The sequence below is a fragment of the Sorex araneus genome, chromosome X (assembly GCF_027595985.1).
Source record: "Sorex araneus isolate mSorAra2 chromosome X, mSorAra2.pri, whole genome shotgun sequence".
In the NCBI taxonomy this organism is placed as follows: Eukaryota; Metazoa; Chordata; class Mammalia; order Eulipotyphla; family Soricidae; genus Sorex; species Sorex araneus.
Window position 1 is genome coordinate 41,497,347 of NC_073313.1, and position 25,130 is coordinate 41,522,476.

A 25,130-nucleotide genomic window follows, 5' to 3' on the forward strand; every position below is an offset into this window, starting at 1 on the left:
GAATACCGCGATAGGGTGCTTGCCTTGTACGCAGCTAACCTGGCTTGAAGATCCCAGGTACCCTCTTGGATTTCCCCAGCCCTACCAGGACTAAGCCCCGAGTATCCCCAGGTGTGGCCCCCAAACAAAACTAAGGGCCTTGAAGGGCATCAAGGAAGAGGGGGGAGGGAAAGATGGAAAGACACCAAAACATAATGGCCACGAATCGACAGGCAAGGACTCGGAACAAACAGTGGGCGGGCAACCCCCAGAATCCCCTGGTCACATTTAGGGAACCCGACCAATCACCACTTTCATTATTACCCTTCCTTAAAAAAACACCCGTGACAAATGCTTCTTATTCATAAAACAACAGTGACTTCAAATTTCTCTTTTCCTCAACAGGTTTATTGCCTTTTAAGAAAATTTTTGTAAAATATAAATACAAAGGCAGAGAATTTACTTACAAAGTTAAAACACAGATTTCAAACATAAACACACAATTCAGAAAATTTTAGTTTTATGTACATTTTTCAAGCAACCTCAACATATTATGTTAGTTTTCCATATTTTACAGGGTACAGAAAAAAATAGCTCAAAGTCTTCTTTAAATAAGAGCATAAAATGTTTAAACATATAAACAATCCGGTTTGATGCGTGAAAACGAATTTCACAGCTTTTAAATTAGGATATAAAAGTTTCATACAATTAGTTGTTGTGTGTGGATATGGTTTGAATTTATATTACACGCCACTGGATCACATCCAGTAGCATCTACCTGGCCTGAGCAGGTAACTCTGTAAACAAAACATAAAAAGTTACAACATAACCAAGTGCCTTAACCACACTCCCCAACACCCACCACCTGGTTCTAACCACGCTCCGTGACAGCTCCGGCCTCTGTCATCGGGGCTTTGTACGAAATTCCATCCAAGTGGGGAGCTCTGTTTCCTCGATTTTTTTCTCCTTTAAAAAAAAAAGCAAAGCAAAGAAAAAAAAAATGTCCCAAGTCAAAAAAAAAAAAAAAAAAACAAAGATATCCCCCGAAGCATGTGTGCAATGGAAAGTAAAGAAACATCCTAACAACTTCACCCAAACAGACCAAAGAGTTGCAAAGGAAAAAACAACATAGACAACAACATGTTTCTAAGTCCTTCCGACTGGAGTCATTTTCTCTTATATAAAGAAGAGATATTTTCATATGTAATAGTGTCCTTTCTTTACAGAAATAGTCGTATTATGCCACATATGCACAAGGATTAACACTATAACACACTGTACATGGCGGCCTGGGCAGCTCACCAGTAGGCATCGGAGACCATGTCGCTGGGGTGCAGCCACTCCACCGTGGAACCCAGCAGGGCCTGCAGCTCGCTGGTGAACTCCACCAGGTCTAACAGCTCCTTGCTCTCGGGGTTAAACGCCTCCGTGTCTTTGGAGCAAGAAAACAACAGGCTTGCTGAAACTTGCCGGTAGAATTCTGCCTCTGCGATGGTGACAATCTCCACGTTGGGGAAATTGCAGCGGAAGATGCGGGATGACATCTTCAATTTCTTGAGGACGTCGGAGAGCAAGAGCCAGTTCCGAGGCCTAGGAGCGCAAGGGGACAGCGACGTTGAGAGTTCCTGGGGAGACTCGACAGTGCTCCCGCGCTGTTTTGCTCCCACTGGGGTTGAGGAAGAGCCCTTGGGGGTGGGCCAACCACTGTAAATATAAGCCCGCGCCGGGGCAGGGCGGTGGCTCAGGGCTTAAGTGTGTGCCTCGAGGAGTCTGCTGTCTCCTCTGAGGTCACGCTAGAAGTGTCTAAGGGCGGCACTCCTTGGAGAAGAAAGGGGCTCCTGCCCTCACCGGCACCCGCCCTACCTGAGGATCTCTATATAGTGATTAGAATTGCAGGGGGCTGGCAGGATGTGCCCAGTCCCAGCTCTGGGCTGCCACAAGGCGTGGTGACATTACTCCACCTGACCCCCCTCCCTCCCCGATTCCAAGTCATGCTTCCTGACAGAAAGTGGGGTAGCCGAATCCTCTCCCACAGACCTCACGCGTCTCGGGAGGAACCCTGAGGACCTCCCCTGCCCCCCCTCCAGGTCCTGAGCCTCCCTCGGGAAATGCCAGGACTCAAGACATCCATGTCCGTTGGGCTCTGGGGCCATATTGTCTTCATCCCGCCCCTCCCCCGCCATGCACCCCTTCCACCCGCTATAAAGGCCTGTGGGACTCCTGTACCCCAAGAACAGCAGGGAGACGTCTTAAAAGCACACACCACCTCTTACCCCTGAGCGACAGACACTTGGACGTTGTAACAGGGCAACAGGGGGCTTTCGGAGAACTCGAATTCAAACACGTCACTGCCAGTCTCCTCCTCCTCGTCCTGGTCCTCGGGCCCAGGCGGGTTGGCCAACACGTCATAGCCGCTCTCATCATCGGGCTCTGGGGGTGGCAAGCAACGCAGGGCATCAGTGAGGTCACAAAGAGGTCCCAGCAAAATGGGAAAGGTCATTGGGGAAAAATAAAAAAAAAGATTCCCCTGCCCCCCACCCCCTCCCCAACTGGCTGCCACCGCGCCGCAGGATGTTAAGAGGGAAGCAACCCCACCCCATCCCTTCCCGCTGAGCTCACCACACACAGAGCTGCCATGGAACTCCCAGGAACTGGCACAGTCCTCGTCATCACTTCGGCCTTGTAGATCGTTCAGGTAATCTGAGGGGGGGGGGGATCCCGCGGTGAGCCCCTGGCTGCTCTAGGCACCCCACTTCCTGTCTGCCCCCAATGACTGCCCCCTGCTCTTGGCCGGGAGGGAGAAAAAGCCAACATGCTTGCTCCCTGGGCCTTGTGCGGGACAAGACCACCACGTGTGCCTTTGCCCATGCAAACCAGCGCCAGCCTGGCAAGCTCGGAAATGGGTTCCTCCCTCACCCACCAGTGGGCACGATGTCCAACTAGAGGACCTGACCCCCCCCCATAAGTGGGATTGCAGGTCTGAGTGGACGGGAGTGGGGGTGCATGCTTGGGCTGGAAGTGGGGCACTAAGATCATCTTTAGAGGTCTGAAAGTTCTCGAATCGTCTCGTACCTGTGAGGAACTTCTCCATAAGTTCACTGTGCGTCATTTTCATGATGGTTCTACCTGAGTATGTAGCCAAAGTGGGGTCAGCACCATAGGAGAGAAGTAGTCGGACAATTTCCAGGTGATCATTCTCGACAGCATCATGGAGAGGCCTAGGGGACAAAGGGTTGACATTGGGCGCTGCTGCTTCCGCTGACACAGCCGGAAGGGAAGCGGGACGGCGCGTCACTCACCGAGTCCCGTCCTGGGCACTGCAGTTGACGTCGGCGCCATATTCCAATAGGTGCCGTACAATGTTAAGCCATCCTCTGGCACAGGCTTCATGCAGGGCACAGTAGCCTGCGTTGTCTCGGTGGTTCACGTCACAAATTTTGTTTTCCAGGCAGTACAGGACCACTTCCTGTGGGGCAGAGGAGGGGGGTCAACAGCAGGTCACGGCCAAGGAATATCCAAGGGGGTGACCACGCGATGGCTTGGCAGCACCCAAGACTTTCAAAGGCACGTGCTCCCAATTGCTTCGGAGCCCCTCTACAAAATGGGAGGGCAAGGGCATGAAGGCTTTGTGTGGAGGAGGTGTGAGTGTGCATCAGTTCTGGCGACGGGTAGACAGTGGACCTCAACCTGAGTGTTCATGGGCCTGCACCCGGCTGCGACAGTCTCAGGCGACGCACTGGAAGATGGCAGCAGCCCTCCCCTGGGAGGGGGTGGGGCACACCAACGACAAGCTCAGATTCCTCAACTTGAAAGGGGAGGGGGCGCCCGCATTAGCTGGGCCCCGCAAAGATCCGGAATCCTTTGTCCAGGAGTCAAGGAGGCGCCCTCGCCGGGTGCCACACACGATGTCAAGATACGGCACAAAGGCTTCCTATCACCCTCGCCTCCATTTTGCGTCATTCCCCACCTCACTCGGGGCTGAATCAAGAGCCGATTTTCATATTTGCTCAAGTTAATAACAGGGAGCGCAGAGACCACAGAACAGCAACCTACATATAAAACGAGCTCCGCCATCCCCCTTCTCGGAGCGCACTCTGTGTCAACAGTTAGCATTAGAATCACTGTTATTAATCGCCCTTTTTTCTTGGGTGTGTTAAAATATTCATATGAACCGCTCCCAGTAAGTAGAGCAATAATTTATTTAATGTTTTATTACCTTGATTAGAAAAGTTTTCAAACACAGAGATCAGCGATTGCCACCAGAAAACACGCTCGGAAATCATGCTAGCGCACAATAGTCGGGGTGCTGGGGGGAGGGGCAGGGGGGCAGGGGAGCGTCTGCGTACGGGTCCCCCCCACTCCAGGGCTCATGCTAGTCTCCCAGAGACGTGAAGAGTGGCCTCTGAAGGCCTGCCCTGCCCTTCCTAGGTCACACCTTTCCTGTGAACGGCAGCCAGAAAGTTCGCTGGGCTGTCAACTCCAGAGGAGTCCCAGCCAGCCCTAGTGGCCCTGGGGTGCCGGGCCAGCTCTCGCCCCCCACCAGAGGAGCGAGAGGAAAGGCAAGGCCCCCAGATGCGCCGCTTCCCCGCGGCTCTAAAGCTGCCAGAAAGCCCCACAATCTTCTGGGCCCCAGGCCACCTGCCGAGCCCCGGTATCCAGGATACCGCGTGAAGCCGCTGCTCTTTTAGCAGGCCTGCACTAGCCGCCCTGAGTGGACGGCTGCAAGCTAATGAGTCGTGTGCCCTCGTCGGGGAGAGGCCAGGTCACGTGGCTCCGGGATCAGGTCTGAGAGCCACCCACTGCTGTGCGCGGATCAATTTTCCTCGAGCCCCGGCCGCCCGCCTGGCATTCTCTCAGCCCCGGGTTTATTTGCCCTGACAATTAAGGCCTTCGCCGGCACACCTTCCAGGCTGAGGGTGCCTGGACAGGAAAGGATGGCAGGAAGCCAGCTCGCTGCGGAGCAAGGCCAAGAAAGGCAGGGGCCACCAGGAGAGTCCTCGCCACAGGCCCTCTTCAAACCCAAACAGCCCCGCCTCGCCGATCCCCTACAGCGGCCGCCGAGAACTCCCCACTCTCTTTCAGCATGGGGGGGATGGAGGCCCACACACATAAGACCCCCACTTCCGTCAGCACGAAAGCCTTTGGTGCCTGGTGGGCTAAGGTTTCCAGAGTTCTCGTCTAGGGGCCCTGCTGGCGCATGACATCCAGCCCTCTTGCTCGCCCAGGGGGGGCGGGGGGAACCTTCCAAAGTAGATGGCAGCAACTGTGACCCAGGGGGACCCAGAGGAGGAGGAAGTGACCAGATGAGTTCGTCTGTTCACGCTGCTTCTTGGCTTCTTCGCTGCCGCTAGAAACGGGAGTGTTTGACGGGGCAGCCCACCCGTTCCCAAACAAAATCAAACTGTTTTTGTTGGACAATTCCCTGTTAAGCGGCTATAAGCCGAATGCCATTAATCGCAAAATGTAACCATAAAAGCCATAAACCCGACATTGTTAATTAATTAAATGCCTCATTAACTTTTTTTAAAACATGATTTATTCAATTCATAGAAAATTTAACCATCACCACTAAACGCACCAGCATGTGGTTGCGCATTGGCATTTTCGCCCACGAAGCAGAGGCCGTGCGTTGGGAGGGAAGGGTTTGTGCGGCTCGGGCCGAGCTCGTGGTCCGTGGAACGCAGAGCTGCAGGCAGTCAGCGTTTCTAACCCCCCGCCAGCCAGATGAACAGGACAGAAGGCTTGGGCGCCGCCTTTTCCCGGCACATGGTGAAGCAGAAGCTAACAAGACTGACTTCAGGAAAAGCCCCCTGGAACTGATATGACAGACTGCACCAAGGCCGGGGGGAGCCAATGATCACTCAGCACCTACCAGGGCCCAGCGGGCGAGGGAAACCCTAGAAAGTTGGCATTGAAGCCAAAAGCGTGGGTCAAGCGGTGCAAACACAGCCTCCCGGCTCAGGGAGGCGACTCAGCGGCAGTGTTCCTGTCCCTCATGTGTGAAGCTCTGGGGTCCATGCTCTGCAACCCCCCCCCCAAAAAAAAGAGAGGGGGTCTAGGGCGGGTCCTAACATCTTAGTGACCTGTGCAATACATTTCCATATGGAGGCAGAGATGGTCCTAAAAAAACATTCTCCAGGGCACCAAAAGACAGAGAGCCGAGGTAAATACAGCCCCCGCACCTTGACTGAGGTCTTAGACCCACCAACCGGACTCAAGATACAAGAGTGGGGCTGGAGAAATAGGACAGCGGTGTAAGGCGCTTGCCTTGCACGTGGCCCACATGGGGTCTGTCTGCGGCATCCCATGTCGTCCACCGAGCACCCAGGAGTAATCCCTGAGCATCTCCGGATGTGAACCAAAAACTTGAAAAAGAATACATGAGCAAAATAGGAAGTTCCTTAGAGGACCAGCAAAGGACTCTGGGAATGGTCTGATGTCACAGCCAAGATCAAAGCAGGCCTCCGCAGCCTGCCCTCCATGGCAGGTGGAGGCGGCCACCCCCTGCCTACCAGCACACAAGTTCTATTTGCTTCAGCACCCTAGTAATGAGCCTGCTTGGCCCGGGCCCCCTCGGGGGGGACCGCTCTCAGCGCAAGGGCAACCAACCAGCTGGCTGCCAAACAAGCAAATCCTTCTAGAGCCTTCTTTCCAGAGCAACCCAGAGATCTCCAAAAGGGACATGTTGACACGGAGAGCTCGTTCAACCCCCCACCCCAAATTCTGCAAAGCCAGAAGAACGCGCCAACGCTTCTGAGGCCCAGCCAAGCCTGTCGGCTGCCCGCCAGATGCCAGTGCCCTCTGTGTGTTCTCTGGCCTCGGGGGCGGCCGGGCGCTGGAGGGTGACCCTGAAGCAGTGCGCACCCACACTCCCCTCTGCGGGGCCCCTCCCACCCAGCTAGCCGAGCTGGGTTTCCATTTCCTCTACCCTTCAAGTCCTCCCGCAGGCCAGGGACGGCCTCTACCCTGGGGGCTCTGAAATCACAGAGCCTGACAACGGGGTGCGGAGAGGGACTCGCCTACATCAGAGGGCTGGACCTCGAGAAAGGGAGGGGGTGGGGCAGAGAGGAGCTTTGAAGCCAGGCAGCAGGACCACTTCCTGCACAACTGATTCACCCCGTGGGGACTCAGGTTCCGGGGTTAGTTATTACCACGCACGCAGAAGCGCTGAGACAAGGCAAGTTAAGAGTTACTACGGGGGCCGGAGAGATTGTACAGTGGGTAGGGCGCTGGCCTTACCCATCGTGTGTGTGTGTGTGTGTGTGTGTGTGTGAGAGAGAGAGAGAGAGAGAGAGAGAGAGACAGACAGACAGAGTGAGAGAGAGAGGGAGAGTTGTATGTATGTGCTCGGAGGAAGGGAGGAAGGTAGTTCTCCCCTGCCCGCCCACCATGGTTCCTATCAGCCCTCTCCACAGAGACCAAACAGGCGGGTGCTCTCCCGGCCAGAAACGTACAGACATTTCCTGCCCGCCCCCCTCGCCATACACCCCCCCCCCTTACCCGGAGGCATGCAAAGCACACGCAACCCCAAACAGAGCCACTCCGTTCTCTCCCCTTGCTCATCAGAATCCACAAGGCCTCATTAAAATTCGCCCAGCCGCCAAGCCCTGGGCTCTGTCAGATTTTCTATCAGAGATAAGCACGCGAGACTGGGGGAGGCCGAGCGGCCTACCTGCCCGAACACGAACGCGACATCACAGGGCCTTTCTTTTCACACGGCGAATGAACTAGCCACCAAAGGTGTTACGGCAGCAGCGGCAATAAAACACCAGCCCCCACCCCGAGATGTGCGGGGGGGGGGGGGTGCACCCTCCCCTGGACCCCGAGGTCCTCTCCCGCCCCCTTCCCCACCCTGCCCGCAGCATCTGTGGCGGGACCCCTACCTCATAGCCAAGGCGAGCGGCTCGCTGCAGGAGCGTCTCGCCAGCATTCTTATTGACGATCAGCCTGCGGGCCTCGGGTGGCATGGGCCGGGACTGGGTGGTCTCGGGAGGGGAGTTGGAGCACGGCAGCTGTGAGGTCTGGGAAGCAGGTAACAGCTGCTGGAGCCGATCGAAGGGCTTCTGGTCCTGCTTGCCGGGTGACAAGTCGAAGTCAGCATTGGGCTCAGGTCGCTTGCGGAACCGCCGCACAGTCACCTAGGGAGAGCGGGCAGAGGGCACGCAGGGTTGAAGGCACTTCAGAAGGGGACCACCCCTCCCTGTGGCCTTGGCTTTGGAGGACAGACAGTGCGAGAGCTTTGGGGACTGGGGCTTCTGACTAGTTTCAAAGTCCTCCAAGCCCGAGGCTTGGGTGGCAGAGTCTAGGCTTTGGATGGGGGCGCAGGGGAGGAGTGAGGAGGGGCCAGGAGTACCTTGCCATCAGTGTTCTCCACGTAGTAGTCCCCTGGCAGCGCCCCGCCCCGCCGGGGCTCCTGCGGGATCAAGTGCTTGGTTTTGCACAGTCTCTTCCCGGACGGTTTCTCGCTGCTGTCGGTGTATTTCTGCAGCAGGGAGGCAGCCTGGCAGTCTTCCTCCTCGTCTGTGCACGGCACATCTGTCTTCTGGCTTTCTTTAATTTTGGGCTGTTTGGCAGACGGCCTCGAGGCTGGCGTGCAGCTTGGCTGAGTCTGCTTTTTGCCGCTTGCATTGGTGGATGAAAGGCTCCTCATGGGCGGAGAGCCGGAGAACACAGGCAAGCCTAAATCCGAGGGGGGGGGGCAGCGGGTGGGGGGGGAGAAGAAGCAGGCGTTACAGGCTTGTAGCCGGTGCGCAAAGAAAAAGCCCATTGTTAGCACTGATCACTGGAGCGGCTTCAGTTTTTTTTTTCCCCTCCCTTAAGATATACCAATTACGTTTTCAAAGCATTAATATTTTAATTATCCCACATTCAAACGGCAAATAGGTTAACCCACAAAAGCCAAGCTGCTTCAAAAGGCCTGGACACAGGGCAGAAGCCAGGCTCTCCCCAGCCCCCCCACCCCCACCCTCACCCCGGGCTCAGGATCTAGAGGCACCAATCCCCACTCCCGTGGGGGGTGGGAGGGGGTGCTCGGACTTTCCGGGCTGACCAGCAAGCCAGAGAAGTTGGGCTCCCTCTCTCTGCCCTGTAGATTCTGAAAGGAAGTGGAAGACCGGGGACCCACTCCTGGCCTGGCGTTCCGCTTCTCCAGTGCTTGCCTGCACCTGCACGCCCCCCTCCCCAAGCCCCCTCCAGTTTCAGGGTGACTTCCGGCATACCTTGCTCAGGCTCTCCGGGCTTCAGACAGTCTTCGGGCCAGCCTCTGTGTCCTTTGCCTTCTGCCCTTTTCCTGCCCGCTTTCTCGTCGGGGATGTTATTGCCCTGCGCGGTAACCTCAGGCTGTTCGGCCTGGGTCCCATCCTTCCTGCCCTGCCGGCCAGGTTTGCCCTCGGCTGCCGACACCTGCTGTTCCCAGCGTTCTCTGAGGTGCAGCAAGTGGCGTTGCTTTTTAGGATGGAGCCCTGTTAATTCAATGCACACCTTCAGGTTGGTCAGCTCACTATAATGTGGGTCTTCTAAGTGGTTAGAGGAACTGGGTGTCATTTCCCTCTCAGGCCAGTCATCTAATGGAGAAATAACTACAAATTAATCAAAAAGCCCCCAGGGAGGAGGGGGGAACAAAAACGTTATCACTAAGGAGGGTGGGGGTGGGGCGGGGGGCACGCTCTCTGGCTCAGGTGTCAGGATTGGGGGGCGGGGCGGGGCGCCTATGTCTTGGGTGTTTACCTCTGGCTTTGGGGAGTGGGGTGCGGTGGCTGCTCCAGGGCCGGCGGGACATGGGAGGGGCGTCGAGAGGGCAAGGGGGTGGGGGCTTCCCTCGGGTGCCCCGTGGCGAGGGGTGGGGTGGGGGGGGTCCCTCTGGCCGCGGAAGCCGCCAACTCACCTTTGGACACCCTCCTGCGCTTGGCTTTCAGCAGCGGGTCCTCAGGCAGCTCATCCCCCGGGGTCTCGGCGTGGCCAGTGTCACCGGATGCCCTGCGTTTGCGGTCCAGCCGGAGCGCTGGGCTGTGTGGCATGTCCGGGGCCGCGGGCTCGGGGGCGGCCTCGCTCACAGGCTGCCTGTCCACCAAGTACTTCTCCGCAGGCAGCTCCTTGTCTTCCGAGGGGTCCTGTTTGTTTCCGGCACTGTATTCGCCTGGGGTGGGGGTGGGGAGAGAGGAACCCAGACATGTAGGGGCAGCACCCACTTTCTCCCTGCCGAGGGGTCTCTGGAGAGCAGCGGGAGGAGCTCAGGCACAGACAGGCGCTAGCTGTGGGCTGTGTCCCGACGGTGCCTCCTGCTCCCTGGGCCTTTGCCTGCACAGTTTAGAGGCCCCCCACGGCCAGGCTGCCCGGAGGATGTCCATGGAATCTGTCGAGGTAGTGATTTGGAAACAGAGGGCTGATGCGACAGAGAAGCCGAACAGCCACCCCCCCCCCCATGTCACCCCAAGAAGGTCTCTGTGTCCACCTGGTTAGCAGGGGTGAATAGGAGCTGGGACTCACCCTCTCCCCCAGCCACGTGCCCGCACCTCCCTCACTTAGTCCTAGGAGGAAAGCAGGTGAAGGGACCCAGAAGCTGCGCCCCTTTCCTGCCCTCTAGACCCCAGCAGTTCCGGGACACCAGGTCCCCCCCACCCCCCGCCCCTCTGCCTTGTGCTCCCGGCACGATGCCCGCGCCCTTGCGGTCCCCTCTGCTACAGCCTAGAGCTGCCGAAGGACTCGGCCTTCAAACCCAGCCTGGTGGCACCCCACGCTTTCCCTATCTCAGCCGGAGAAGGGGCTAGCCCAGGGCCCTGCTAATCAGCAAACCACTCCATATGACCACCCAGGTTCCCAGCCGCCCTCTCCTCGGCCAGCCACGTGTGGTCAGGGGCACGAACTCTGTACGGGGGTTCCTTGCGAGACGGAGTCAGGGAACCACTCGTGAAGATGCTGATCCTATCCACCACTGCCCCCGCCAAAAGTTGGGAGAGATGGGGCCACTTGCCAAGGGATGGAGGAGTCCCAAGCCGTTCTCCTCTCACTCACCACGGTGACAAGCCGGGGACGCTTGCCCTGCCCAGCCCGGCCAGTGAGGCTCTCAACGGCTCAGCCGCAGCAGGAGGAAAGCCACCGCCCCAAACCCATTGCGGGCCTTCCATGGAACCACGCTGCCACTGTGGCTCACACTCAGGCCGCCCCGTGACCCTCTTAAGCACTCTGGCAGTAGTAACAGTGCCACTTTACAACTCAGCCCCTGCTCCCCGCCCCCACCAGTTGTAAAGTGGGACCATTACTGCAAGTGGCCTCCCCGGAGTGGGCTTCATAAACACAGGCCAGGCGCGGAGGGTGGGGGTGGGGGAAGGGAGAAGGCCAGAGAAAGCACTTCAACAAAAGCCCCTCCACGCCTGTGTCCGGGTTGGGTGAGAAATCTTCAGAGGTGCGCGCTCCCTACTCATGACTGCTACCATCCAACCGGCTTTCCCTGCAAGACCAGGGGCACGGGGGTTGTGCCAAGAACCCCAGAGGTGATTGGAACATTCACAGAGAGGGCAGCCAGGGGCCTCCAACCAGGTGCCTGGTGATGTCAACAAAGGCTTCAGCAAGGGTCCCCATTCCACCCGCACGTGGACAACGCAGACCCTGCCGGGCCATCCCCATGCCACCATCCTTGGAGGGAGGGTCTGTCCCTGCGCTGAAGGCTTAGGGTTCATCTCCAGACTCTGCCACCCCTACTCCTGGAAGACTTCACAGGTGGCTTTGGCGGGCTATGACCAAGTGACCACTCCCCGATGACTAAGTGTTCCCTTAAGAAAGAAGTCCCGGGGCTGGAACGATAGCACAGCGGGGAGGGCATTTGCCTTGCATGAGGCCGACTGGGTTCGATTCCCAGCATCCCATATGGTCCCCTGAGCACCGCCAGGAGTAACACACCTGTGCATCGCCAGGTGTGACTCAAAAAGAAAACAAAAAAGAAAGAAAGAAGCCCTTTCCTGGTCTCCTCTGGCAGCCCCCTGGGAAAAGTGGACTGGGCCAACAGGGACACCACCCCCAACCCCTCAGGCAGTAGCGGTGATCCTGTCCTTGATCCTCTTCTGCATGGTCCCCTGGGGACCGCCCCATAGTATGGTACCTGTGGTTCCTCTTCCTAAACTCTTATCGGGAACCCTCCATGGGGGCCACTGCAATGACCGCCCCAGACACCTGTTTGACGGTCTTCTTGCCCAGATCATGAAAAGATCTCAATCCAATGAAACCCCCTTGTCCCCAGTTCCCGATTCCCTCGGGAGTAACCCTGTCCATTCAAGACCTAGCACGACATCACTCGTGACCAGAAACAACCAGAAAAACCACCCGGGGTGGCTGTGGTGCTTCTGTGGTCACTCAGCTCAGAGGGTGTCCCATTCCATCCTCCACATACTGCAGAGAAGGGCAGCAAGGCACCAGGACTCCACGCCATGGAGTTGTCACCACGCCCCTCAACCCCTCGTGAGCACGAGTGTGAAGGGCTCGGTGGCTGGTTTGCTAAGGACTCCCAATAGCGCATCAGGGTTAGGACTTAGCCCCACCTCATAGAAGCTGCACTCTAACGGCCCAAGGCAACGAAGCACCTACCCCCACGCCCACCGAGTGAGTCCTCAACAAGGTGGGCGCGGATGGAAGGGGTTACCCACGGCGGTCAAACATCAGGGCGACTGCAGGCTAACCTTGTTCAAAGTCGCGCCCATCATAGCCAAGGCAGGAGGACGCTGGTGCACTTAGCTCCACTGAGCTTCGGAAACGTGCTCTGTGGAAGCTGCGTTTCCCGCACCCCGGTCCTGCTGCCGAGCAGCTCCTAGGCTGCCAAGGAAGGAGGAAGGGCCGGAGCCTCCTTGCCTTTTCCCATCAAGCGGAGTCCGAGCCGCTTGCTCCGAGGACTGGAGATTGTAGGCGGGAAACCCAAGGGGTGAGCCTGGCCTCACATATTCCCCCCAAGGGAACATGCCTACTTCTGGCTCTGAGCTCAAGGGGTCACTCTAGTTGGTGCTTAGGGGACCCTCTAGTTGGTGCCAGGGAGGGAACTGGGGCTGGCTACGTGCAAGGCAAGCACCTTACTCCTGACCTGTCCCTCCTGCCCACGAGGCTACTTTTAAAACCTACCCCTCCTGGTAAGAGCCGGCCAAAGCACCCTACGAAGGCGGTGCCTGGAGCTGTCCCTGTCCCTCAGGGCTCAAGGCCGACAGCTCACCTCGGGCCCTCGGACTGCAGGTACCTTGTCTTACAGGAGCCAGAGGAAGCAGGACACAATGACGACACCCCTCCCCCTCTTTCCCACCCTCAGGGGTATCTTATGGTCCCTCAGGTAGTGTCCATTGGCTATGCCCAGCCTTTAATTTCTGTAAGGTCCCAGTGTGGCGGGAAACTGGCACCACGTGAAGGGTGGGCATCAGCCACCCTGTGTGTGTATGGCCACTTTCTGGGCAAAGCAGAGAACATGGCCTTAACACTTGAGGCTGGCTCACTTCCCGCTTTCTTCCTCCTCACTGTCAACCCAGAACAGAGAGGGAAGATCTAGGCCACAGAGCCCCGGAATGGGTTCAATTGCCAAGGGAGAAGCAGCTAGCCCTTCTGTAGCGGCCGCTGAGAGCTCTGGGAACCCAGGCGGCACGGAGGGGTGGCGGGGAGGGAACCAGCAACTGGGAGCCAGGGGCAATGCTAGCTTTCTTGCCACAGCTGGCCTCCAAGACAGAAGCCAGCCTGCTGCCTGGTAAGGTGAGACCTGACTGTGTGCCGGGTGTATGGTACCGCCCACTTTTTAAAAAAAAGTTATTTATTTGTCGCTTTTTGGGTCATACCCAGCGATGCTCAGGGCTTACTCCTGGCTCTGCTCTCAGGAATCACTCCTGGCGATGCTCGGGGGACCATACGGGATGGCAGGGATGGAACCCGGGTCGGCCACATGCAAGGCAAACGCCCAACCCACTGTGCTATCGCTCCATTCCCACTGTCCACTCCTAAGAATGGGGGACAAAAAGGCCACAGAGAAAGAAGTATGATCCCCCTCCAGTCCCCCCACCACCTTCACCCCACTGAGGCACAGCAACTGCTAGGAAGGGGATGGGGTGAACAGAGGGATTCCCCAGAGGCAGTCACCCCTCTGCTGGGACCCTATTACCAAGAGCCGGAAAGGACGCTTCCTAGGCGCCTAGCTTCCCGGTGTCTACAAAAGTCCACAGGAATAAACCAGCCGTCCCTTCTCCCCTGGCAACTGTCTATCCTCTGCCCTCAATGCACCCCGTCCCTTACCACCCTTGCCCGCCAGGTGACTTACTTCTCTCACTGTCATTCGGCTCAGCAATGGCCTCCTCCAGGGTGACCGACTTTGGCTTTTTGTCCTGATTTCCTTTCAACCGTTCCCAGTCAGCGGGGCTGAATTTGCACACTTCGGAGTCTTTGGTTGTAGGGTGGCCCCCTTCTCGCTCTTTCATCTCCAACTCGGAGAAGCGCATCATTGCACGCTAGAAAGACAAGGGAGATGGAAAGAAAAAAAAAAAAACACAATGCCTTACCACCACAGAGATTTCACCAACCTTACCTCAAAGGAAAAAGTCTTTTCCAAGAAAGGCTTGCCCAAAACCAACCACAATTTACGATACAACGAAGATATTTTAAAATGTAAGAGGTACAAATTTAAGAGAATCTAAATGTGAGTAGTCACATTCTTTATTCATAAAGCCACGTGTATATAGATAAATATGCGGTGTGTATGTACATCCATACATACACTAGTGCATAGAGACAGACACTCTCTTTGGAAGGTAAATAAAATAAAACAAAAACACAACGCAAAGAAAACAAAACAAATAAAACAACAGAAAAGAAAACGAAATGCACAATGAATAAAGACGACCATGGCCCACAAACTTCCCTTGGTATATTTGGAAATGAAATTTAACTCAAAAGGTTTATGTAAGATTCTAGTAATAAAAATTTGAAGAACTGACCTCACAGTAAGCAGCGGGTAGACATAAAATACTGTCCTCTTGTAATCCTTCCATCTATGTAATTAAAATGGGCACTCAATGGATCATTTAGATAACTTCATCCATTTTTATAAGCATAAACCAATTTTTTTCTTAACATTGCAAAAAACAATTTGGCTTTATTTATCTCTTAATTAAAAGTAAAATATCTTAAGGAAATTCCTATACAACATCTATCATAATTCACTAGCAAGTTAAATACACTCTATCCCTTTAAAAGCAAGTTTTCTTTTTCTTTTTTTCTTTCTTATTTTTTTTTTTTGTGAAGAAAAAAAAAATGCAGACCCCAGACATGCGGCTGCCACACACTTCCACCAAGTATCACTTCAGGCATCCTAAACAGTACTTTTAGGTCTACTTGTTAAAACGTATAGTAAAACGGCAAGAGAAATCAAAGCAATTGATAGGTAAACGTCATGCAGTCTTTAGCTAGCCTTCGCAGTAATTACAACTTCCGTTATCAGCATTCCAGCAGAGTTTGCTTAACATCTACAGAATAACTTAAAGTAGCCAGAGACAAGATTCTCCCATGTACTAGCGCTCAGTCCCCCTTTTACTGGACGTTACATACATTGAAATTACCATAAACTTCGTTAACCAGATCTGCCTAGTGCCCTGGCTTGCTGTCCCCTCCCCACTCCCATCCCATCCTCCTTATACATTTAATTAAAAAAATAAATAAATAAAAATAAAATAGAAAAATAAAAACAAAAACCAAACAAACCAAAATAAAAAACACCAAAAAACCAACCAAACAACCAAAAAAAAAAAAAAAAACCAAACCCAACCAAACCAAACAAAACAAAAAAAACAACCCAACTAAACGAACAAAAAATAAACAACAAAACAAAAAACGACTACTGACAACTGATCAAATTACTGAAACCGAGCTGGGGGTGCGGGGGGCTCACCTGCAATGCCCGCTGCTCCCGGCTGAGCTGACTCGAGTCAGCGTACAGTTCGGTCGTGACACACTTGAATCGGTCACCCACGTAACCGGCGGAGTTGGCGATTCTCTTGGCCAGCTTGGATGGCTTGGGTTTCAGCACTTTGCCATCGCTGGACTCGGCCTCATCGGCTCCCTCTTTGGTATAGGCAGGGGTGACGTCCACGTTGGGGGGAGCACCGCCCACGCAAAATGGTTTGGGATCCTCTTGAGCTTTACCAAAAGTTACAGCGGGACTGTCACTGGCCAGACTCGGCTCCAGAAACGGAGCGGAGACTGGCACCCCCAGAGTCTCCTTGGGGGTTCCCGCTGGCACGTTTTCCTTGCTCAGGCTGAAGACCGACTGGCCTGGCGCCTGTTTGAAGGCATAAGCTTCGTGGAAGTCACTGATGCGCCCCAGCTCTTCCCGCAGGGCAATGAAATCTCGGTGGGGCTGCAGGACTGGCTCTGCGGGGGGCTGGGGGGGCTCAGTGCTCTGGGCCCCGCTCTCGGCAGCGGCGAAGCTGGGTTTGGACAGGGTGGCATCGGTTTTCACCGAGGCGGGCTCTTCCCGGAGGAGGTCGACGTAGACGAGCTTGTCGCTTTTGAGGACGGGTTTCCCTTGATTCCAACTGGGGTTCGGCTTGAGGTTTTTGTCCGCGGGGACTTCGGGGTGCAGCTTGGCGCTGCTAGCTTCCAACATCTCGGAGAACCGGGTCCGGAGGCTGGGGTCCTCGTAGCGGGCTCTCTCGTGGGAGCGGGACCGCCTCTCGGGTTTCTCCTCCTTAGTGATGTCGATGGGCGTGTGAGGTATTAACATGGGGTGCACCATGCCCAACCCCAGCGCATCTTGGTAGGTAACAAACTCTGGCCGGCCTGTGGGGAGTCCGTAGGGCAGCCCAGGCTTGGGGGCCAGGTGCCCAGGGAACAGACTGCCATTCGGCAACAACACGGGATGCGGGTAGACAGGTCCCTTCCCGTGTAAAGAGAGGGGGCTGATGGCGATGCCCTCGGGAGCTGGGTAAGGGAGGTAGCTCCGGGGGTAGGGGATGGGAGGAGACCTGAACGCCTCGTTAGGGGACAGAAAGATGGAGCTGGGCGGCAGGCCATTTTCGTTTGCTTTAAAGCTGGGTTCGGGATTGCTGGTTTTGGTGCCCTTGCTACTGACGCCGCCGCCGTGCTTGGCTGGCGTGGTGGGGGGCTGGCCCACGTGCTGGATAACAGAGGGGGTGGTGTCCACCGTGCTGCGGCTGCTCTTGCTGCCCTCGGCGTTGGCGTTGGGGGCGGGCGACGCGGAGGCCGGGCGGCCGCCACTGGGCACGGCCCCTGGCACACTGGTGACCACTGCGTCGGCGCCACCCATGCGGGGACACGAAGAGCTCCGCTGCTGGGGGATGGCCCAGTCCAGGGCCTTGTTTTTCAGAGGCAGGCTCTTGCCATTGTTCTCTTCGTTGGGACTGGGCCCGGGCACCACCCAGGACGAGGGAGCGGTGCTAATGATTTCAGATCTATAGATAGCACAGCCGTTTCCGGGAGGAGATAAGGTTTCTTTCGGCAGCTCGCTTCCCGCGAGCACTAAGCCGCCGGCGGCTCGGCTGTGCACCAGCACCGTGGGGGGCATCTTCTTCACGTGCTCGGCTTTGGAGGCCTCGCCGCCATCCACCACTTTCGCGGACAAGTCGAGCGGCTTGTCGGTGGTGTCTTTGGTAACCGGCTGCTTCTCCAACAGAGGCGGCGAGCTGCCTTCCTTCCTGTCTTGCCCTGTGGCCTTCCGGGGGTGCCCGGCCCCAGATGGGCCCCCCTCGGCTCCCTCCGGGGCCTTGGGATACTTGCTGTTGGAGAGCCTGGCCCCGGGGAACTCGCTGCTGACCGTCATGTATGGCTTCGACAGGGTGACCGATGGGGAGGTGGAGATCCTGGCGTAGTGCTTGTGGAATTCTGAGTAGGTGTCTGCGGGGGGCTGGGAGGGCAGGTGCACGCGAGGGGAAGGCCGAGGCGAGGGGGGCAGCAGGAGAGCGGCGTCCCCTGGCAGCCCACTGGTGACGGCCTTGGCCGAGGGCACCCGAGGCTGTTTGCTGTTTTGGATGTGAGGGTAGGCGTGTGGCTCCACCGGGTTCCCGGGGCTGACGCCCATCTTCCAGGGCAGGCTCTTGTCTGCACAGTGGACCAGCGGTGGGATGGCCGGGGAGGCCGAAGGCGTCGAGAGCCGCATGGGCGATGCCAGGGACGAGGGGATGTGGGGGCTGACGTAGTGAGGGGGAGGCAGGTAGAGGAACCGCTCCCCGTTAGTGCAGACCGGCGAGTACAGCGGCTGGGCCAAGCTGTAGGACTGCTGAGGTAGCAAGGCCTTGTACATGTTCAGTGAATACTTATTGGGCGAGTCCAGGAAAGGATAGATGGCGGGGGTGGCCCCCTCCATGTAAGGATTGACCCACGGAAGACGCAGATAACTAGCACCATTGATGTTAAGTGGGTTCTGCTTGTCACTGGTAGGTCGGTCCAGGCCCAGGGTGTCAGCGGTAGGGACGGCACCTTTTTGTATTCCAGGGGGTGTTTTATAGATAGCACTGAAGCCATTGGGGGCTTTGCCCGCGACAGCGGAAGCCTCCACGGTCTCGGGGGTGGTGGGTTTGAATTGCATTTCTGGATTCCTCTCGGAAGAGAAGCCAAGGCCTGCGAGGGTGCTTGTGGCTGCCTCCCGGCCTTTCTCGGCCCCCAGTCCACACAAGTTCGAATAGACGATGTTGCCGGGCACCCGCAGCCCTTCCCGGATCAGGCCCGTGCGGTCCATGCTCAGTGCCGCCAGCCCATCAATGCGATGGGCCGTGGTCGCGTCCACCTTGGCAGGAGAAGGACAGGGGCGTTACTCAGGGCAGGCCCGTCAAGCCGCAGGGGCCATTTCCCAGTAGAACCCGGAGTGCAAGAGGTCCCCGATCTCTAATCCAAGCAGAAAGGGTTAAGAAAGAAAGGGTCCCCCCCCCCCACTTTCCTCAAACCCCGTGGCCCTAGAGACTTCTCTATTCAACTAGTATCCTGGACGCATATCAAACCTCGACCCCTTTAGATGCTGGGCCCATACATTAATTCAGTGATCTATTAACTCGGGAAAATTCACCTTCTCAGCAAAAAGCCCGAGCTGCACGCAACAGCGACTCTCCCCTCCTCACAGCACCGCCCTCCCGGGGGCTCAGAACCCCAGCCCTTCTGCACAGAACAAGTGCCTGGTGGCGTAGGCTGGCGGGACGGGAGGACTGGCGTGGACTTCTCCGGGCTCCAACAGAAGCCGTGTCTCTCGCCCGCCTCTCTTGCTGGTGTCTAAGGGCAGGTCTGTGTTCCCCAGTCCCCTGCCAAGGATCTACCCCGAGGATGGCAATGGATCCAGTGGGCACATTGGCCTGGGGGCACCCCCTGCTCTCTCCCCTCCATGGGACCTAGAGTTGAGGCAGAAGAGTTTGGGGGAGAGCCCAGTGGGGGCGATTGGGGGTTCCCTACACTCCGCTCGAATGGAAACCCCAACCCTTGAGTAGGCTCCGTGAGCACGGAGAGCCGTGGCACCCCGAGAGAACCCGTCCAGCTCTTACCACACTGTGGTTCACGGGATTGTCCTCCCTCAGTTCCAGTCTGGCCTTGGAAGCGTCACCATCATTTACAGGAATCTTCCTATTTCAAAGGACACACCAACATCACGAAAGGCTTCTCCGCTCAGTCCTCCTCCGACTCACCCCAGGACAGACCCGCTTCTCCTAATGGCATTTTCCAGCCCCGGCCCATTATGGTCACGGTCTCCCCTGCCCCGCAGAGGCCACCATCAATCACCTGGAGCAGGCCTCGTGAAGGAAACCACCACCCCTGCGCGTACCGAGAGACCAATCCGCACACCGCTGCCAAGCTGACTGGGGACCCTAGGGGAACCGGAAGGCGGGAGCTGCAGGCCTGGCTGAGCCCCATCACTTGGGTCACCCCCGAGGCTTATCAAACTTGCCCCTCCTAAGTTTCGGTAGCAGGGCCTATGACACGCGTTTCCATGGTGATGATGAAGCCATATTTGACTGCCTTGATGAAAATGATGGGGGATACACGCGGATATCACACAAATGTCAGCTGCTCTGGGCTCCCGAGGAAGCCGCACATCTGTGCCAGGCTGCTGCGGCTGCCCAGGGACTTATTATCAGCAAGCATCGATAAAGCCAGTGCTCGGTGCCAACTTCCAAATCCCCAGGATCCAATCGCTGACAAGCAGCCGAGGCAAGTTTCGTCATTGCCCCCGAATAGCTGCTTCAATCATCCGCCGCTTAGCGGCCTCTACCTGCCCCTCCAAATTACTCACTAGGAAGAGTGGCAGGGGCGCAGGGGGACTGAGTGCAGGGGTGGCAGGGTGGGGCTGGGGGAGGGGGGCGAGGGCAGTGAGAGCAGGGGAGCAGAGGCTTCGTTGATGGGAAGGATGGCTCTCGCCCCCCGTTTATTACTGAGCAAACTATTTGTTTTAAAAGCACATCGCATGCCGATCCACCTGGGCCCACAGTCCTGACATTTCGAGTTAAAGCAGCATATAGACTGGGATTAATTCTCCTTCATAAATATGAAATAATAAATTAAGGACGAAAGCACACTGAAAGGGCCCGCTGTAGGGGCTAATCTTTTAAAGGGCGGCAATGCTTCGCTGAGCCAGGTTGCCCGTTAAAACTGTAAATCAAGGGCCGCCAGCTAGGCGGGAGATCTCCAACGCCCTCCCCTCCCCCGCCCCCTCCCCATCCTTTCAGGCCCACTCCGGCTGTGAGAAGGTGAGGGCCTGGGGCACAGGGGAGAGGCCCGCTTATTCACCTGTCTTCGTTGATCCCACACATGCGGACCCTCTCACTGTTCATCCAGCTGTGAACGTTCCCATACAGGGGGGTTGCTGAAAGCATGTCTTCGTCTTCCTGGATGGCAGCTTGGCTTCAAGCGTCTAGTCTGTTTAAGGGAGAGAAAAGGAGGGGGGGGAGAAAGAAAAGATCACCAGAGGTTTAATAAAGAACGGAACGGCGCCTCTTTCTAGGCATTTCCATAGTGTAGGCTTGAGAAGCAGGAAGGAACCCTAAGAGTGAGGGGTTGGGAAACAGCCCTCCCAGGAGGCACGGGGGGGCAGGGGGGGGAGGGGACAGCCCAAGCCACCCTCAGCAAAGTACACAGCAACCCCTCTCCCCTCCCCCGCCGCCATAGATACCTCACTGCTCCCTTCCCCGGCCTTGGGGGAGCACATTTTGATGTGAGGGATCAGCGCACCCAGCTAGGCTTGGGGCTAAAAGGCACTACACGGCCCCGCATGGAGGCCACAGCTCCGAGGGGTTCCCAGGCGGTGGGCTGTGTCACTCACAGACGGAAGGTTCAAAGACGCAGTGGGCTGATGAGAGCGCCCCCCCCACCCCCAACCCGAGATTCGATTAAGCGTGGGGCGGTGGGGGGTGGAGGAGTTTGGCCTGAGAGCAGCACAGGGAGGTGGCTGAGTAATTCAATGACGCCTGCTCACTGGGGACAAGAAATCATTAGCAAGCGCAGAAGTCTTAGCAACCCTTGGTTTCGAGGGTTTGAGGCGCGGGCACATGGGGAGCGGGCAAAAGCCTCCCACCCACCGGGCAGGGGAGGCGGGGGAGCCAGAAGAGGGAAGCGCGCCTCTCTCCCCTCCCCGCCCCCAGCCCCCCATCACATTCTAGTTTGCTGCATGAGTGAAGGGTCAGGACAAGCTGCATTTTATTAACAGGATTATCACGGCGCGTGATTTATCCTCGTGCAGGATTTTAATTGCTCTTTGGAGGTTGAGCCGTTTCTTTTGACTGCGCTTCAGCCCGTAGCCTGCTGTTAAATGCTGGGTTAATAAGTAGGGGAGCCTTTAATGCCTGGGACCGATGGCCCTGGGCAATTCCCGGCTCACAAACACATCACAGTCTCCCTTGTCCGGGCCCAGCCAGGGCGTCTTTACACAGGCTGAGCCCGTGTGTGAAATCATCGCGCACAGATCATCGAGGGGAAAACTTCTCTCTCCTCCCTCACAGTTTCCGAAAGCCCAAATGTTCCCGAAGTCAACATGTTCCCTTTGTGGGGGGTGGGGAAGAAACTAAAGCGTGCATACTTGCTTTTACACTTCAGCACCCAGGGCAGCCGGTCACGTTGGGGCTGGGCTGCAAGTACCAGGTCCGGGACCCTTTCTGGGGAGAGCCGGGGCACGGGGAGCACTTTTTTTGTCCTAATTCACTCTTTTTGTCCAGCAGCAACCCCCACCGGCCCCCTAGACATCGAATCAAGACCTACAGTCCAGACGGGCGGTTTCCAGAGTGCAGGGACCCCCCCCCCCCGTGCCCTACCTTGGGCCAGGGTTCACGTGCTGTTCTCCCACCGTCCACATATATGACCCTCGTTAGGGGAAGGCCACTCTCAGGACGCATGGGGACTTCAAGGGGGTGTCCCCTTCCCAGATTGGCCCTGCTGTCCCTTTCAAACAAAAGGTGGACATTCGGTAGAGGTGGAAGCACGCCTGGTCAGGGGCCGCAGCAGTGGCCTCGCGCTAACTCCAGGAAACAAGGGGAGAAGACAGCAGGGGGGCCCAAGGACTCCAGTGGCCTGGGGGCCAGGTCCTTGCAATCAGCCTCCTCCTCGACAAGCCACTTGTGACTCTCCCTTCCTTCCTGCACTGCTCACCAGTGGCCTGGTCCTCAGAGCACCCCCCCCCAAAAAAAAAGCTCCTTTCCCTTCCAGGAATGGCGCCGAACAATGTGTGCACGCACAGGTCAGACTCAAGGGTGGGATGTGTGTGTGTGTGTGGGGGGGGGGCACAGGGTTGTTTGCAAGGGAACAGTCAGGATTTAACTTGACTGGGGTGTCCTTCTATCTGGCTGACCACATGCACGCTCACACGCACATGTGCATGCACACACACACGTGCGCACACACACTCTTAGCTGCCCCATAAACTTTTTGTGAACTATTTAAAAGTGGAGGTCTGTTGAACAAACAACGGCGCCACTGCCAGCCATAATTTCATTGCAACAAGCTAGACTTTTAACTCTTCGGGTTCCTGGCCAAAGATAAGGCCCCAGGAATGGCCCAGGCTGGCAGGAGGCCCATGCTTGGGGCGATAAGTCGAAGCCGCAGCCCCCTCTCCATGGGTGCAGCTGCAACCTACGTCCACTCCCTTCCCCCGTGGAGGGTGGGGGCCCGTGTCCTCCAGCACCTCGCCGGCAGGCAGAACTGAGGGGCTCTGGGGGAGCGAGGGCCGGCAAGAGCACGCAGCTCACCCAAGAAGTGGCCAGTTGAAATCAAGAGGGGAAGAGGGAAGGGCGGCCACAGCTGGGGGACACGGTGAGAGCAGATGACATGACCGCACAGCGACGACGACGACAACGACAGAACAGACTCTTGGTTTCTGGTTGCTATATATAAGAGAGGCTCCTTCGCCCTTCTTTCTCAACACCACCCCCACCCCTTCCTTCCACATGCAGCCGAGGCTTCGAGAAGTGCCAAGATGTGTGAAGTCACTCATGAAAAGCACTTTACAAGCACCGACCTGTTCGTGATGTGAGCTGCTGAGCTATACCTTGATACTGGGTTTTAACCCCTTTTTCCAGTACCGGTGGCGGCTGGGCGGGGTGGGAGGGGGGGAAGGAGTGTTGCAGAGGGAAGCCGGCTGTGGGGAGGTCAGATGGGGAGACGGGTGGGGGTGGGGGTGCGTAGCCAAGACTCCCGGCTGTCCGCTGGAACATCCAGTTCCATGCAGAGACAGACCTACCTGGAAGTGCAATCCTGCTTCCAAACATGGACACCCCCCCTCCTCCCCTCCCCCCCATTTAACAGACGGGGGCAGTCATTTCTCTGGAAGTCAAGGACGGGGGTGAAGGGCCGGACTGGCAAACAGTGGTAAAAGGGCCCCAAACCGGGACTTCCGTGAGAAAAGGCTCTGTTGGCCTCTTTGAAAAGGGGCGTAGGGGCTGGGAGGTGTTGTCACGCGGCCCTGGGCGGGACCTGTTTTGCCCATTCTGGTGCCACAGGGACCCGATCGCAGATGGCGGCAGAAAGAAAAGTGAGCTTCTTTCCCCTTTAAAGGCGATTTCTGCGGCCCGACAACGAATGGGTTGGAAGGAAGGAGCAGTGACCCTGAGAGGCTGGGTTGCAGGAAGGGAGGGGAGGCAGCACCCCGCCACTCTTGGCACCTCTCTTTGCTCCCCTCCCTGGCTCCTCCTGGCACCACCAAGCCACTTTCCACTGCCTCCGCCCTTGACGCAGCGGTGAAGGCTGCACATCACCACTTGCCAAGCTGCCCCCCGAGGTGGAAAGCCTTACCACCCAACTCCCGTGGCTCCAGAAGCCGCGCTTCCCGGGGGCCACACGCGCCCACAGTCTCCTCCTGGGCTCTCCCTCCCTGCCCGCGACTATCTGACCCGGTCAGATGTCCACAAAGTTTGGACACGTTTGGGAGGCCTGTTTCGGGCATGGGGGTGGGGGGGTCCGTGGAGACCACGCCGGCACCGGTTCCCTCCTTTACCCGCGGCCTGTCTCTGGGCCGGTGTGTGGCTCCCACCTCGGGGCCCTCGTCTGTACACATTTGGCCCCTTGTCTGCCTAAAGACGAAGCTGCCCTCTGCTGTGGAATCCTGCTGGTCAACAGCTCAGCCGGGCCACGCTGCGCGCAAGGGGCAGCCCGTGGTGTAGCCACCCCTGGCAATGCCGCAGCTGGACCTCTCCTCAGGAGTGTGTGTTTCATCCACACCCCATGGGAAGCGCCCACGCAAAGCATGGCCCAGTGGCACTTCTCGCCTGGTGGCAAGGAAGGGAGGGGCGAAGAGGCGCCTATTTTCGGAAGGGAGGGGCCCGTGTGGGGGTGGGAGATGCAGCGTGGGGCCCGTCCTGCCAGCTGCCAGAGGGCTTTCTTCCTTCCAGGGCCAAGGGGAGCCGGACCAACCAAGTGACACCCTGCCTGCTCCCGCAGGGAAGCAGTGCGGGATGGGGTGGGGGGTGAGGGACGGAGGGCTGCAGGATATGGGGGCTGGGAAGAGTGATCCCACCTGCCTGGGATCTCTCCACTGCCTCTGAGGCGCCCCCCCCCCACGCCCCTGGCCCTAGTTTTGCATTAGTAATAAACTGGGGAGGGGGTGGCGGGCAGAGGGAGGTGGCCATGAAAGCCCTGTGCACCCAGAACCTTCTACTGTAGGGAGGCCTGGGTCAGCAGAGAGCCCCTCGGGGAGGAGGGAGGGGGGGGAAGCTGTGAACTTGACC

General features: G+C 57.2%; 1 protein-coding gene across 7 annotated transcripts in view; it reads right to left on the bottom strand.

The window, feature by feature from the left end:
* Window positions 1-371: 371 nt before the first annotated feature.
* Window positions 372-25,130, bottom strand: part of BCOR (BCL6 corepressor) — a 96,682-nt gene continuing 71,923 nt past the window's right edge. For 4 of the 7 annotated variants that reach the window (XM_055122478.1, XM_055122477.1, XM_055122475.1 and 1 more), the window contains exons 2-15: window positions 20,710-20,838; window positions 19,470-19,548; window positions 15,875-18,727; window positions 14,925-14,978; window positions 14,252-14,438; window positions 9,863-10,114; window positions 9,198-9,542; window positions 8,333-8,658; window positions 7,863-8,117; window positions 3,279-3,445; window positions 3,052-3,197; window positions 2,599-2,679; window positions 2,253-2,409; window positions 372-1,569 (exon numbers count right to left, since the gene is read on the bottom strand). In XM_055122478.1, coding sequence (XP_054978453.1) covers window positions 1,278-1,569; window positions 2,253-2,409; window positions 2,599-2,679; window positions 3,052-3,197; window positions 3,279-3,445; window positions 7,863-8,117; window positions 8,333-8,658; window positions 9,198-9,542; window positions 9,863-10,114; window positions 14,252-14,438; window positions 14,925-14,978; window positions 15,875-18,727; window positions 19,470-19,548; window positions 20,710-20,795 — 5,280 coding nt within the window. In that variant the 5' untranslated portion in view covers window positions 20,796-20,838 and the 3' untranslated portion in view covers window positions 372-1,277. The remainder of the gene's footprint in view (window positions 1,570-2,252; window positions 2,410-2,598; window positions 2,680-3,051; window positions 3,198-3,278; window positions 3,446-7,862; window positions 8,118-8,332; window positions 8,659-9,197; window positions 9,543-9,862; window positions 10,115-14,251; window positions 14,439-14,924; window positions 14,979-15,874; window positions 18,728-19,469; window positions 19,549-20,709; window positions 20,839-25,130) is intronic. The other 3 variants (XM_055122481.1, XM_055122482.1, XM_055122480.1) reach the window with 3 other exon arrangements.